We start from the raw sequence: 15,090 nt of genomic DNA, 5'->3' as shown, positions 1-15,090 counted from the left end.
ATCTTCAATTCTATTTTAGCTGAATTTAATAGCATAAACAAACAACAGCTTAATCCATGCTTTGTTGATTATTATAGATTTGTTCATGACTTATTAATGATTAGGTATTTATTTATGAAGTCCCACTGTATTCACACTGCAAGATCCAAATCAAGCCAACCCCTGTAAGTAAAAAGGAAATTCTATGCTCTGATTGGTTTATGTGGTGCACGCGGGTTCTTTAAGAGCAGGTCGCGCGCTTGTTCGCGCGCTCGCACTCTGTCGGAGCTGCCTCGTGAGCGCGCAGCTGCTGAACGCGCCCAAGTTTCGCGGGCAGACACCGAGGAGGATACTCTCCTCTCACATCACACTCAGCAACGAACAGGTAAGTCAGTACTTTATCAGATATTTCACTGTATTCAGATTTAATGCGTGTGATGGCGATTTAGATGTGTGACGCGTTTTAAACGGCTTCCACGCGAGCTTAGGCGAAATCCGTTATTTTACAGAGAATCAACTAAATAACGTATATGTCATATAGGAAAACTTTAATTTATTCGACATGATTATATACTATAAAAAATATATTTAACCTTAAGGAAATTGAGATTACTGTATGTAGTTGTTTAAATCTTTATGATTATATAATTAGACAGAAAAGTATGAAAAAGTAGGCTACCGCATTTAATTAGTACCGTTGTTTTTTTAAGTTAACGTTACCTCAAGTAACTAACGTTACTAAATCATTCAGTACTTTATGTAAATGTTGTCTTTTTAAAATTTTATTTAGATTGATTTATACATCTGAAAGCTGAATAAATAAGCTTTCCATTGATGTATGGTTTGTATAGAGGCAACTATTTGAAAATCTGGAATCTGCAAAAACATCTAAATACTAAGAAAATCGCCTTTAAAGTTGTCCAAATGAAGTTCTTAGCAATGGAAATTACTAAGCAAAAATTAAGTTCCATCTTCATAGAACATGATCTTTACTTAATATCCTAATGATTTTTTGTATATAATAAAAAGCAATCATTTTGACCCATACTATAATGTATTGTTGGCTATTATTGCTAATAAACCTGTGCTACTTCTGACTGGTTTTGTGTTCCAGGGTCACATATATTACCTTATATTTTACACATTAATATGAATACCATTCAGTACCATGGTAATTTCAAATTGCCATATTCACATTCATATTGCCAACCAACCTTTAAATCATGATGATCACCATACTATGGATATACCATGTTCTTCTGGACATCTACTATAGCAGTACCATAGTATTTTTTTTTCACCTTGGGGTAGTACTTTTTTGTTTCAGTTATGTGATCATATTTTTAATTAATACCAATATTATGTAGAATACTCTGATATTAGGATAATAATTTTGGGGCATTTCATTGTTTTGAAAGCATGTGATGAATATGCAGTTCATTAAATATTAACATCTTTTCTCACACCATACATTTTACGAATATATATTAAAAAGCTTGAGACTCGGCTCAATATTTTATGAAAGTCTGTAGCTTTATATCAAACCTAAAGAATTCAATTCATGGATTATAGTGTGTATGGCTTGAAACCATTTATGAAAGGCTTCTTAAATAATGCAGTAATCTGCTTTTAATAAAATAAGACTATAAAGCATAAGCCATAGCTGATGTAATGCAGATGATATGGCACAGAACAAATACTCTGATCCAGGATCATTTTTCTCATTGGGAAAAATTTTGCTGATCTACTTCTATTCAATTAGATCGGTCTCCCACATCCATAAAGCAATGCTGAAAAGATCAGCGTTATTAATCTCAGTCAGCATGTTCACGACAGAAACCATTCATAAGGTTTTCGGTGCAAAAATAGTACAAGCGTCAGTCAAAATTAATTACAGAGTCAGGCAATTACACTCAAAAATTAGCTTGAAGGGACCAATGGGGCGTAGCTGTATGATAATACGCCTCTTTAGGCCTGATCAGACGAGTGATGTGAATTTAAAAACATGTCCTTCCTAGCCAACAGGAAACATTCTTAGAATGTTCTGGCAAGGTTCTCTCAAAATGATGAACGAACGTTCTTCAAGTAACATGTATTGAAGCTTCCGTTTTATCTTTAATGTTCTCAAAACATTAGCACTGAAACATTATTTATACATGGTTCATGGAGCATTTTCTTCTACACTGTTTTACCTGGATGTTTGTGACATTTTCAGAACGTTCAGAGAATGTTCAGTACTAACATTCTCATAATGTTTGCAGAATTCTAAAACTGAATGTTTCCTGAAAGTTGGATTACCAGGATAAAAAACAAAAACAAAAAACGTTCTTTGTTATTTTGCAAACATTAAAAAACTTAATGTTCGTTTACTGTTCGCAAAAAAAAAAAGTTTTAAAAATGTAACTCTGAATGTTCAAAATCTGTGGCATTTTAAATGTTTTAAAAATGATTTTCACTATAATGAAACATTTAGTTTTAAGCGTTCCGAATACATTTAAAAAAATAACGTTTTCTTAATTTGCAGCACCTTTTAAAAACTGGATGTTTTGAACACTCTGAGAATACTCAGTAGTAATGTTTCCATAACGTTTGCAAAATTATAAAATAGAAAGTTTTTGAACATTCAGAAAATCCAGTTTTGATAACTTTTATTTTTAAAACGTATTTATTATTTAATTTTTATTATATTATTTATTAAATTGGGTGTTTGTTTTGAACGTTCAGTTTTAATGTTCCCATAATGTTTGCAAAATGATAAAATGGAATGTTACAGTAATGTTTGCATTACATTTTGAATGTTGAGAACATTCACTGACTTTTTCAAAACATAAAAAAAAACTGGATGTTATGTTCCCATAATGTTTGCAAAATGATAAAACAATGTTTGCATAACCAATAAAAACATTTTGAAATATTTACAAAAAACATTCTTAGGATGTTTAAAAAATAAAATTTTAGAAGTTGTGTTTTTAAAACCTTTCACAAACTTGATGCTTTAAATGTCGAGAAAATTCAGTAGTAACATTTCTAAAATATTTGGAGAATTCTAAATTAAATAGAAAACTAAGTGTTTACATAACCAAGAAAATAACCGGTTTTTAAAGATTTAAAAAAGTGGATGTTTTGAACATTCTGAAATAGTGTTTTTTTTTAGAACTTAATGGAAACAGCAAAACGTCCCTGGAACACATTATTTGATAGCAGGGTGTCCTTTGCCCTCCAACACTACCTTCTCGTTCTCCAGCCTTTTTTTGACTCTGTGGAAAGATGAATTTGAGCTTTCAGGGCCGGATGTGGGCGCAGGCAAAGCGAATGTTGTGTTTTCCTGGAATCAGCGTTTTTATTTCCATCTGCCGTGATTCAATAATCTGTTCTTAATAGCTGGGCTCGCGTACATCTGCGCTGGGATCTCCCATTGTCAAGATTTGGCTGGAGTCGTTTTATCTCCTCTGGCGTCTCAATCTTGCCCTCCTCCCGGCGGCGAGGCACATTTTTCAACACACATTTGCTGAGGTTTGACATGACACAGCGTCGCTCTCTCTCTCTCTCTCTCTCTCTCTCTTCAGTATTCAGTGGCCGGTGTTAACTCACCTTAGGCAGCGATCGGTGTTGTCCTTTTGAGTCACTGTTGCTCAATGTTTTTAACCCAGTTATGTTAATCTGGTTGTGTCTGGTTTTATTAGTAATATTATTACTTTAAAGTTAAGTTTAAGTATGTAGTCACGTAGTCCAAAAGTTTTGGCAACCCCTCACTTCCCGTCCCGACTGACACCAGGCGGAGGACGTCCCGCTAAGGACCTGTGCTGTCCGTAGCGCTCACTCACTGCCGTCTCCTCTGTCCATCAAACGCTCACGCGGCTCAATAATTCATGCTTTGATTTGGGATGTGAATTAAAGACGTCAGGAGTGCTGACAGATCACTTCCCCTCGGTCTCCACAGGCCAAGTCCAGGTTAACACTGACACGTTCAGACTGATCTGGGCCCAGCCGTCCTTACAAAGTATTCGGGTATTTCACTTCACAATACTCTATAGTAAGGATGCAAATAAATCAATGCATTGCGAATCAAGAAATGATTCAACATCGATTTCCTCGAGTCGATTCGGAGCCTAGTTTTGAACAGCAGATGGCGCTACTTCTGCTCGTTTCCAAATCCTGTACCACACACTTGAACCTAAAATAATTCATAAAAACTAAAGTAGAGTGCCATCTACTGTTAAAAACTAAGCTCAGAACACATTCTGATGATTTATCATCGTAGACTAACTCTGTATGCAGTGTTTTTATTCAAATGCCAATATTTTCAAATTCCAATATTCTAATTCGGTGACTAGTTCAGTTTTTTCCCGTCTTTTTTTTTCTCTAAAAAAGAACCAGAGTTGAGTGAATGATTCAGTGACTCGCATTCATGAAGGAAGCTGCTTGTTTCTGTATGAATCAGTGCTTTCAAACGAATCTGCTGAAATAATGATTCAGCGACTCCCTTTTCCTCAATGATTCTGTGCTTTTAACAAATCCGTTTACTGAATATTCATCAGCTCCATCACAAAGACAGACACTTGTTTCATTTCTAAATGAATCAGTTGACTGTATGGTTCAGTGATTCGGGTATAAATACAGTCACTTGTTTTGTTTCCAAAAGATGCAATGTTTTTGAAGAATCTGAAAATAAATAAATAAATAAATAATCTAAAACGTAAATGTTTTAAAGTGATTTTTTCCTTTAGGGCCAATAACTGGTAAATGGAAGATAATTGGATTAAAAAAAATCTGAAGAATATTTATAAAATATAAAAATATTTCTATTTATACTTTTTGGAGATCTTTAGATCTTAGGTCTTTAGTATCAAATATTGAAACTGACTTTCTGATAAAACTTTTATAGATTTAAAATTATAATTTTTTTATTTAAAATTTTAAAGTGAAAGTTTTCGTATTTAATCGTTTTCATGTGCAAAGCAAGAACACTTGAGGTAATATTATAATAAGAGTACATAATTAAAAATCTTTAAATGTAATCTGTATTTTTAATATTGTTTAAAGTTGTTTAAAATTGTTATCAAATGATCAATTATCAAAATGTAAAAGTACATAATTTAATCGTATTTTTTTAAACGTATGTTCTTTTTATAGCTTTTTTCAATTTTATATTTTCTGTTTTATATGCTTTTTTAGCATTTTTATTGAACTCTTTTATTATTATTTTTATATGAGGTTATAGATTTTATTTAGTTTAATTTGCATTTTTATTGTAATTTATTTTAATACTTTTTTTTATGTGCACTTACATGTTTATTTACATTTTATTGAATTATTTCACCTTATAATATTTTTGCTGCTTCTCCTTATTGAATCTGCCATTTCTCATTGAATCGGAGGTCCAGATTCTCAAATCTCGATATGAGTTCATGAATAACTATGAATAATTTTACATCCCTGTACTCGTATGAAAACCCCCCATGATATTTCACTTTAGTGGCGAGCTCAAGGTGAGCGGGACGTTTCCCGCAGACGTGCCGCCGGTGACAGTGATCCGTTATTGATGAATACACACGAGCACACGAACAGAAACATAAAGCGAAAAATCAAAGACTGTCAGCAGTAACGGTCGAGATGGATGGCGTCATCTCTCCTTTCCTTTCTCTTCCCAGACCCGTTCTATCTTGATAAACATCCAGCTGGCGGGAAAATTGAACCGAATTCGCTGTTAGCCCTCCGTTAGCATTTCTTCAATGCTAACACCATTCGTTTGTCATCATACTGTGTCCTTTAATTAGTTTCGGAGAGGGCTCTCGGACAAATAATGACGAATCCGGCCGTTTGGTCCGTCTCAGTGAATAATGAGCTGGGTTTCAGTCGTTTTCCTCACAAACGTTCCCGCGGGCCGAAAGCGGAGACACCACGCGGACGTTTCCTCCCCGAGGAGCTTGTTAATGAAAAGCCGTTCGTTTTCAGATGAGGAAGAGCTGAGGAGAGTTTCTTCCTCAAACACACACACACACACATTTACTACTGTGATGGAGAATCTGATGCTCATGAGAAACTTTTAGTCCGGTGAGGGCTTTTCTGAAATCAATGAATAGGTTTGTTCTGCAAGGATGCATTAGATTGATCAAAAGCGACAGTGAAGACATTTATAATGTTGGAAAATATTTCTGTTGCAAATAAATGCTGTTCTTATGAGCTTTCTAGTCATCAGCGAATCCTGAAAAAAAAAACTTGTTTTCAACATTGATAATGATCAGAAATGCAGCAAATCGTGATTCCTAATATGAATTTTGAAGGATCGTGTGACACAAGAATGGAGAAATGATGCTGAAAATTCAGATTTGATCACAGGAATAAATTATATTTTAACAGATGATACAACAGAAACGAGTTATTTTATATTTTAATAATATTTAAGAATTTTTACTGTATTTTTGATCAAATAAACACCGCCTTGGTGAGCATGAGAGACTTCTTTCAAAAACAGGAAATAAATAAATTTAAATCTAAATTATATATTTGGTTAAATGCATGAATAAATGTTTATAAACAACAAATATTGTTTATAAAATGTTGTTAGTTCTTGTTATTAAAACATAATCTATCCCTGTGTTCAATTAATGAAAAAAAGCATAAAACATGCCTTTTGAGTTTTGCTTTATTAAACTATTAGCAGCTATAATTGAATATAATAGAAATCATAAACTGCATACATAAATATCTTTCCAACTTTATAATGTATTATATGAAAGTAATGCATTATTTTATAATAAAGGGGAAAAAAAAGCACAAAACATGCCTTGATGATTTTTACTGTTATTTATAATAATAATAATAATAATAATAATTATTATTATTATTTAATACTTTATTATTTTTTTAAACAATATACATACATATAATTTATTATACTAAATAATTTATTTATTATAATATTTAAAAATATAAAGTGTTTTTTTTTTACTGAAGTGGTTATTATTATTTTTATTATTATTTCTATTTTTATTTCATGCATTGTACATTTTACTCAGCCATAGTATAATTTGAGAATAATTAAAAAAAAAACATTTTATAATATAATTTTATAATGCATTATATAAATGTAAATGTATTATTATAAGAAATTAAAAAAGCATAAAACATGCCTAGACTATTTTTAAATGCTAGTTATACTACGTTTGACTTCTTGCATTAAACATTTAACTCCGTAAACAACTTCTATCAAATATAATATTTAACTAATATTTAACATTAGACTATGAAATATAATATACAGTATATAAGAATCACTAACAAAAGAAGGACCAAAAAGGTATTTTTGAACAGTTTCTGAGAGCACATTACCCAGGGTAGGTTTGATGCATCATGAACAGAAAGAAAGATGTATTCCTTGTTAATTGATCCTGTGGATGTCATTGAGGGGGTTTAACAGCCTGAGGATCTGGCAACCGGCCCTGTTATTGCACAAACATGCACTTCTGACCAGGTCGATGTTGTTTAGGGTCCCACACTGCTGAAGAGGGTTTGCTCTGAGACGAGTCCTCTGGCTGTGACCTGTGTTTCTGAAGACCTGCTGGGTTTCCATCTGCTCCAGCCGTTCACCCTCAGCGTCTGAAGGACAGAAAACACAAACCAGATCTCTGATATCTCCGAGCTGAGCACCAGCGAGGTGACGTGGCTCTCATTTGTCATCTAGAGTTACAAACTGGGATCAAATTTGCAGTTAAGTGTCAGTATGAACTTGGACATTTTCATTCGATCCACAGACCGGTTTCATATTTTTTGAGGCCATGGACTGTCAAAATGTCAAATATGTGAATCATTGCAGAATCATATATAAAAAATCGAATCGAAGGACCTCATTTTTTACTGTTAATACTGATGTATTATTATATAGACCACAATATCAACTTTGGTCAATTTTAATATTTATACATATGTATTTTAGTCATTATTATTATTGTAAGCATTATTAGTATTTATTTTTACTATCATTAATTTTTTTTTTTTTTTTTAAATAACATTATTAAAAGAATAAGTAAATAGAATCAAAACTATACTATAATTTAAATAAATATTTAAATATAAAATTTGCATCATGTAAATTCCTGTTCAGTAGTTTTATTATTAGTAGTAGCATTTTTTCTTAAATTAATAAAATATAACAATTAGTATAGAAATAGAAGCATCTTTATCCATTCATTTAATTATGATAATGATGACGACAATTATGGTGATGATAAGTTAATGAATGAATAAAGTGTTGAAAATAAAAATACAGTTTTTAATATAAATGATAATTTTACAAAATTTTACTAGACCTACAATAATTTACAGTATGTGGAAAATAAGGTTTTATTTCTTTCTTTCTTTTTTTACCTTAAACACATTTCATTACACCAAATACACAAAATTATGTGTTTTTTAGCAACATCATATGACCCCTCTAATTGAATAATAACAATAATAATAGTGAATTCATGAATTTATAAATAAAATGTTAAATCTAAATAAAAATAATAAAATTAAGCAAATGTTAAAAAAATAATTGTAATAAATTATTATTTTTTACTGGTTTATTCATATTAATTGAATAATAATAATATAATTTACAAAAATTAATTATAATTTTAAATAAATTATTTTGCTGGTTTATTAATATAATATTAATTCATTTAATATTAGGGAATGAATTAATTAATGAAATGTTGAAAATCTAAATTGTATTAAATTTTTACTGGTTATTTATAATAATGATAGAAATAATAATTACATAAATTTTATTACTAATAATAACACTATAATTTATTGCTTATTTATTAGTAGTATAGTGTTATTTATTGTAAGTTATTAATTTGTTTTTGACAGCAGCAGCATTTATATATATATATATATAGGTTGCACTTTATTTTACAGTATGTGTACTGCCATGTACTTATAGTGTACTTACAGTGTATTTATCTAAGAAAGTTCTGGTAACACAAGGTAACTTCATGGGGTAAGGTTAGGTTTAGGGGTAGGTTCAGAGTTAGTACCTAGTTATTACATGGTTATTGTAATTACTATAATAAGTACATAGTATGTACATGAGGAACAGGACTGTAAAATAAAGTGCTATATATATTTATTTTGCACAGTAAAATTTCCCTCTGCTCTGTAAGACCCTTGGGACTCTTGCTCTCGTGTCTCAGGGAAGAGCTGATTGATTAAGTCCCGTTGATGAAGTGGCCAGAGCGAGCAGCACAGGACGCAGAGATACGGCTCGCGTGAAGAGAGCGTCGTCCCAGATCCTCACATCGTCCCGTCATCCATCATGAGGCTTGGGCCCGTCCATTCAGCACCAGTGATTTCTGCGCCAGTCATCCATCTTTCCCTTGTCTCTGTCTGATCGCTTTAATCACGCTGCCGCTGTTCACAAGTTTAAGATAATCGTCTGCTGACATTTTGCATCCTGTGATCCCAGACCAGCGACACTCGAGAGAGTGAGACTCGTATTATTCACAAATGCTTATTTGGTTTCCTCCAGGAGTCAGCTAATGATTCGTTAAAAAGCCCCGCTGATGGATAAAGACTACATTTACAACAGCCGCTTTTGCTGGTATTGCCGTTTTGTAATCAGCTTCACCATTACGTAGAGTGCCAGGGTAATTATAGAAGTTTTGCTCGGATTAGTAGAAACATTCATTCAGGCGCTCAGATTTGACACATGACTTTATAAGCCTCCACAACATTAACATGATCAACAATCTACTGAAAACATGAGTTATGCCATCTTCTGCCATTTAATATCATCCTAATTTTATTTTATTTTTAATACATTGTGGTAACATCCAGTGTACACTTCTGAAATGCACATAATAGCTTCTTCATTGTGAGCTTTTTTGGGTTTAGGAACAGTTAATGGTCATGCAACTAAACGGATTAAATGCTGAATTCATGTGTGTTGTGTGTTTACAGGGTGAAGTACAACAGACCAGAGGCCAAACGCTCTGCAGCGAAGGCGTCGTTTCTGTGACTCTGTGCTGTCCACCTACATCCCATCCTGGCCCTGAAATCCACACTATCCCAGACATTAGCCAGCCTCCATCAATAGTACCAACCTTACAAGACGCTTCTGTGTGAGAAAACACAAGCACGAAGGAACAGATCATCTCTGACTCATCAACCTAATGCACACCTACTGGAGCCCACTCAATTAAACTCGCTTGAACACACGGCTTTCCCGGCTTCGCATATTTATCTGATCTGATTAGGTGTCTGATGTGCTTTCAGCGGCAGTCAGAAATGGGATGCTTGCCGTGAGGCCATCCATAAACTGGCGCCCAACGTAGGGACAACACCTGCAAACCGTGTCCCATCTGGAACCAATTAGCCCCATCCCTGCAGCCAAAAGAAACGAGCGTGTGACTCGAGTCCTTGCTGTTTTTATGCATTGTGGCAGCCCGTTGTGTCATGTCCCATCGGCTTGCGCTGCTCCACTTGCGTATCAGATACGATTTGACAGGTCTGGAATAAAAAAAGCCTGTCGTTTTGACCCCTCTTGGTCCCAGATTGCTCCACTTGTGTCACTTTGCGTGTCCGTCACGCCGTCGAAGGTGTCCATTTTGGCCTCGTTTGTTCACATCGAGGTCGCCGCATCAATCTGGCCAATCTCTCTGTCCCACCCACTCTTGCGACAGCTTGCAAGTTCTGTCGTCGCCCCCCCTGGAGGATGAGCGATGTGTCCACGTTAGACTATGAGCTGCTCTCGCCGGGGCCGTCATTTGCCGGGGTCCCCAGCAGCCCACCTCTTGGTGGCGATGCTGAGCAAAGGACGGCCTTCGCGTTCGTGGGTCTCCTGATGCTGTTTTTGATTTTCCTGTTGGTGCGTTGCTTCCGGATCTTGCTGGACCCTTACAGCCGAATGCCCGCTTCATCTTGGACCGATCACAAGGAGGGCTTCGAGCGGGGCCAGTTTGATTACGCCCTGGTGTAGTCATGTGACCTTGACACACCACCTGCCTTACCCCAACCTGTGGCATGACTCCAAGCCTGTAGCTAATTGCGCTTAAACCATCATGGGTTTGATTCCCAGGGAATGCACGTGCCATGTATACAGTACCTTGAAATACACTTTGGGCGAAAACTTAACCGAATTAACAGGGTCGTCCATTTCTTCCGCTGTAGCTACTTCCTCAGGACGGTCTACAAGGTCTACAACGAACAAACACATGAAGTCAACGGTTCAAGGTGCCCAACACAATGCTAACTGTGAACCGTTACTACCCTTCAGCTACTGTACATACTTTGTTACTGTAGATGAATCTTAATTGTAAAAGACATGATGAAACCCTTCAATGGACCCATGTAGATGGCATATTTAATTTAATGCAACTGAAAATGAGGCTATGTCGATTGTTGCTGTAAAGTGATTTAAAAGGAAAAGAAAGGAAAGGAAAGGACGTGTTGCCAAGAATGGTGTCCCATACTTTGAATTTGTGCTCTGCATTTAACCCATCCAAGTGCACACAGACATCAGGGAGTAGTGAGAAAAACACGTTAATTGTTTCAGTGAATTCAGCAAATGGTTTTCGCTAAGTTTACACAGATCACTTAAGTGTCATTAAAATGTCAATTTCTGTTAATTGTTGCGTTGAATTCAACAAATGGTTTATATACAATTTACACTGTAAAGATCACTGAAATTTCATTCAATTGTTGCTTTGGATTTAACTTGGTTTCCAAAGCAATTTACACTTTGTTCCTGCTTAGTCATTGTTGCCCTCATTGCCTCGTTTTCATTGGTGTAAAATTAAATAAGCCTTCTACCATGATTATGGCATACTCCATGTGATTTTGTCTATTTAGCATGGTAAATTTGCACAAAATACATCTTTAAGGAAAACTTCAGTATTGGAAAGTCAGAGTATGTCCGACATACCTGCTGCCTTCGACAGACCCGTTCTAAACTTTATACGTTTCTGAGGATGTTCTGGATTTGGAGCAAAAATCCCTTTAAGATTTCTGAACTTCTGTCCTTGTATAATTATTGCTGTTTCTTGTCCTTTTGACTATGTGTATATATATATATAAGCCATATGTTCTCATATATTGAAGGTTGTTCCTGTCATTGGTTGTCTGTTTGCTGATCTACCGAGCTCTCTGAAACCATTGTGATCGAAGAAAGATTTAGAATCGACCGAAAGATATATTTTTATATCCCCGCTCCGATTTGGAGTTCCCTTTTTGCTAATGTGTCGTCTTGAATTTGCAGCTCTCATTTGGACGGATGTGCAAAGAATGGTGATATGCCAAGAAACATTGGAGCTTGCGTTTGCTTTGTGAGTTTTGTAAGTAGTTTGGATATTTTCCTAATTCCCTTTTGTCTGAAATAAAACTGGGTTTATTCACTTAAGCCTTCCAAAATCTTCCAGACGAAGTGGCCACCCTTCTGAGATCAATAAGCCATTTCCACTTGGATACGCTCGCTAGATCTCTTTAGCATGGCTAAAAATAGCCTTTTGCACAAAGAGAACAGAAAGACAAAGGTTTAAAAATATAACCCATGTTGTTTTATTGCCATTTGTTGTTTCGTACAGATGTTCACAAACATTGTGCGGATCACTCCGATCTAACAGATGGATCAAAAATGGTTTAAAAACAATGCATTTGGAATTACTCATTAGCAGTGAACGGGGTGCTCAGGTTTCTCCGTCATGCATGTTTATGGCTCAAAAGAATTCATACAGATGCCCTAATCAATGCACCTCTGGGATTTATGGTATGGGATGACATCCTGAGCGACCCGGTCCACTTTCTTTGGTCTGTAGTTCGTAACCCAACACTAGCTTGATGACTATTTCAAGTTTGCTGCTGATTTTTTGACATACAGTACAGTCACGCACATTCGCTCTTTTACATGTAGTGGCATCAACAAAAACAAAAGATATGAAAGTATACAAAGTTCCCAAGTTAGACAAATGATTATGCATAAATATAGCTCAGGCTGTCGTACAGTGCAGTTACTGTGATGTTCAAGAAACAGTTTTGTCATTCTAGCACCAAAATCACTTTGTTTACAGCCTTTGAAAACAGTCCAATATTGCTGGTTTTTGCAATAAACTACAGTATTATTAATTTAGATGATCAATGGACAAGCTCATGTAAACAGTGATGTACGTCACGTAGTGCTCAGTGACAGTAAATTAAGTACGCCGTGATCATTAATTGTCAGTATTCAGAGGAAAAACAAAGTCAACAGCTCTTAAAGGCTATTTATCTAACGTGTACAAGTTAATATTTGGTTTGGCAGTCTTGATGCTTGAGAATACAAAAGAAGAAGAAATACAAACAAAAACTACATTTCACTTTAAAATATACAATTACAATTTTCAACAAGCTTTGATGGTAATGATTTTTCAGCATTGAGACAGTACAAAAGACAATCACACATGAAATAAAATAAAACACAAAAGACCTTTTGAAAAATGTCACGTTAGCGATCCACAAATCAGTTCGTAGTACAGCGTACGTTGGAATCTTAGCACCTTGTTTGTTTCGCGGTTACTGTGAAACTAAGAAACGAGGGTCACCTAGTAATCGTTACTACACTTGAAAGTTGAAAATGTGTGTTTGCGTGTCCGTATCTGGAGTGTTTAGGAGGACGGCTTGCCAAACAATCCTTATGTACAATTGAGACTGCACATCTCCAGCTGCAATCAAAAATGGCCTCTGGTTGGTTTAGAGAACTGCCAGTTCTCCATTCATATGTGCTCTGTTTGCCAAGCAGGTCTTTGTCAAATACACCAACAAGAGCACACAAGTATGGAGAAGAAAATGGTTCAAATGTGAATGCCAAGTTTGTGCAACATAACATGCATATTCGAAAACCCTTTAGACAGTCGCAGCCATTTTTGGAATGATTTTTCCCTGATTAAATTACGCAGAGGAGGCCCAGTGCAAATTGAGCACCACTCCTGTCCTAACTTCGGTACATATATTTGTGTGTGTTCTCGTGCATGTGTGTAAAATGAGGTAATGCGATGTGGCAGCTCATGCAAACACTCCAGAATGTCCCAGAAATATTGTGTAAAAAGACTCATTTCAGTTTCGAGAACCATAAGCAGTTTGAAACTCATGTTTTGACTCATGTATAAACCTGAAAAATTGCTGCAGTGTGACCTTTTTTTGTGTTTAGTTTTAAAGACAGTACAATACTTGATGAATGACTAAATACTGAATGGAATAAACTTTTTACCCCAGTTTATACTGAGATATCGAGGTGAGTGAACAGTCTTTATATTTTTCTTCATCTATAATGCAACGTTTTTATGTGCACTAAAGACTGAAATGTCATTTCATGATAATTTTGACAGTTTACAACTGTAATAGCCATACTAAAATTAAATTGTCTTTACGACTGATTTTTCTGATTGTCCCTCTGGTAAAAGTGGGTGCTAAAGCTAGTGCTAACGCACTCCTGCTAATTTATGGTGGTATATGTACATATTCCACCGAACCTGGTGGAGTCGGTAGGAGCTGACATGAAAGGATGGCAAAAAAAAAACGAACCCAAAACATGGCGGTAAATTGACACAGTCTTGCAGAGCCTACGCCCTGCAGTGAAGGGCACGTGGTCAAGGGTCAGTCTCAGTGCAGGTGGATGTGCAGCTTGATGCGCAGTGCATCGCCAATCTCGCCCAGCAAGTAGTAGCTGTCATGTTGGTCCTCCATTTGATGAAGTTTGCGCGGACCGAACAGACGCAAGCTGGCAATCTCCAAGCGGTACAAACCTGGAGGGGGTGGCTTTCGACCCAGCCGCAGAACGCTCTTCCCATCGCGACGCTCCAGGATGCGGAAGTGGTCACCTTGGTTTCCATGCGTTATGACATAGCGCACATGGTGCTCAAGCGGCTCCAGGGCTGGAAGCAACTCAAGTAGGGGTTCCTTGTTTTGCAGCTGTGCCAGACTGAGGTTCATGGGGATAGCGGTCTGGACATCCATGCTGGCTAAGCTCACCGTCTCCTGAGGGAAGGACAGAAGAGTTGGAAACCATAGAAGAAGCATCTGAAAGATTTAAGTCTTACACCCTTTCAGTCTTAGCACTTTGGCTATATTGATAACAAGACATCTAAAGAGAGATGG

The 15,090-nt window shown here is 35.7% G+C and overlaps 1 protein-coding gene and 1 pseudogene across 1 annotated transcript; one reads left to right on the top strand and one right to left on the bottom strand.

Moving 5' to 3' along the window:
- The first annotated feature begins 207 nt into the window (after positions 1-207).
- Positions 208-13,189, top strand: LOC113039302 (cortexin-1). Its single transcript, XM_026197137.1, has 2 exons — positions 208-364; positions 9,925-13,189. Exon 2 carries the CDS (start codon positions 10,679-10,681, stop codon positions 10,940-10,942), a length of 264 nt encoding a protein of 87 aa, XP_026052922.1. The 5' UTR covers positions 208-364; positions 9,925-10,678; the 3' UTR covers positions 10,943-13,189.
- Positions 12,496-15,090, bottom strand: part of LOC113039303 (fibrillin-2-like) — a 73,869-nt pseudogene continuing 71,274 nt past the window's right edge.

This window comes from Carassius auratus, chromosome 22, assembly GCF_003368295.1.
Source record: "Carassius auratus strain Wakin chromosome 22, ASM336829v1, whole genome shotgun sequence".
In the NCBI taxonomy this organism is placed as follows: Eukaryota; Metazoa; Chordata; class Actinopteri; order Cypriniformes; family Cyprinidae; genus Carassius; species Carassius auratus.
The sequence above is the reverse complement of the archived record's forward strand: the minus strand, read 5'-3'. Positions and strand labels throughout refer to the sequence as shown.

Bases quoted from the DNA above. Each gene is read 5' to 3' on its own strand.
- LOC113039302 (XM_026197137.1), top strand. From the start codon at position 10,679: ATGAGCGATGTGTCCACGTTAGACTATGAGCTGCTCTCGCCGGGGCCG.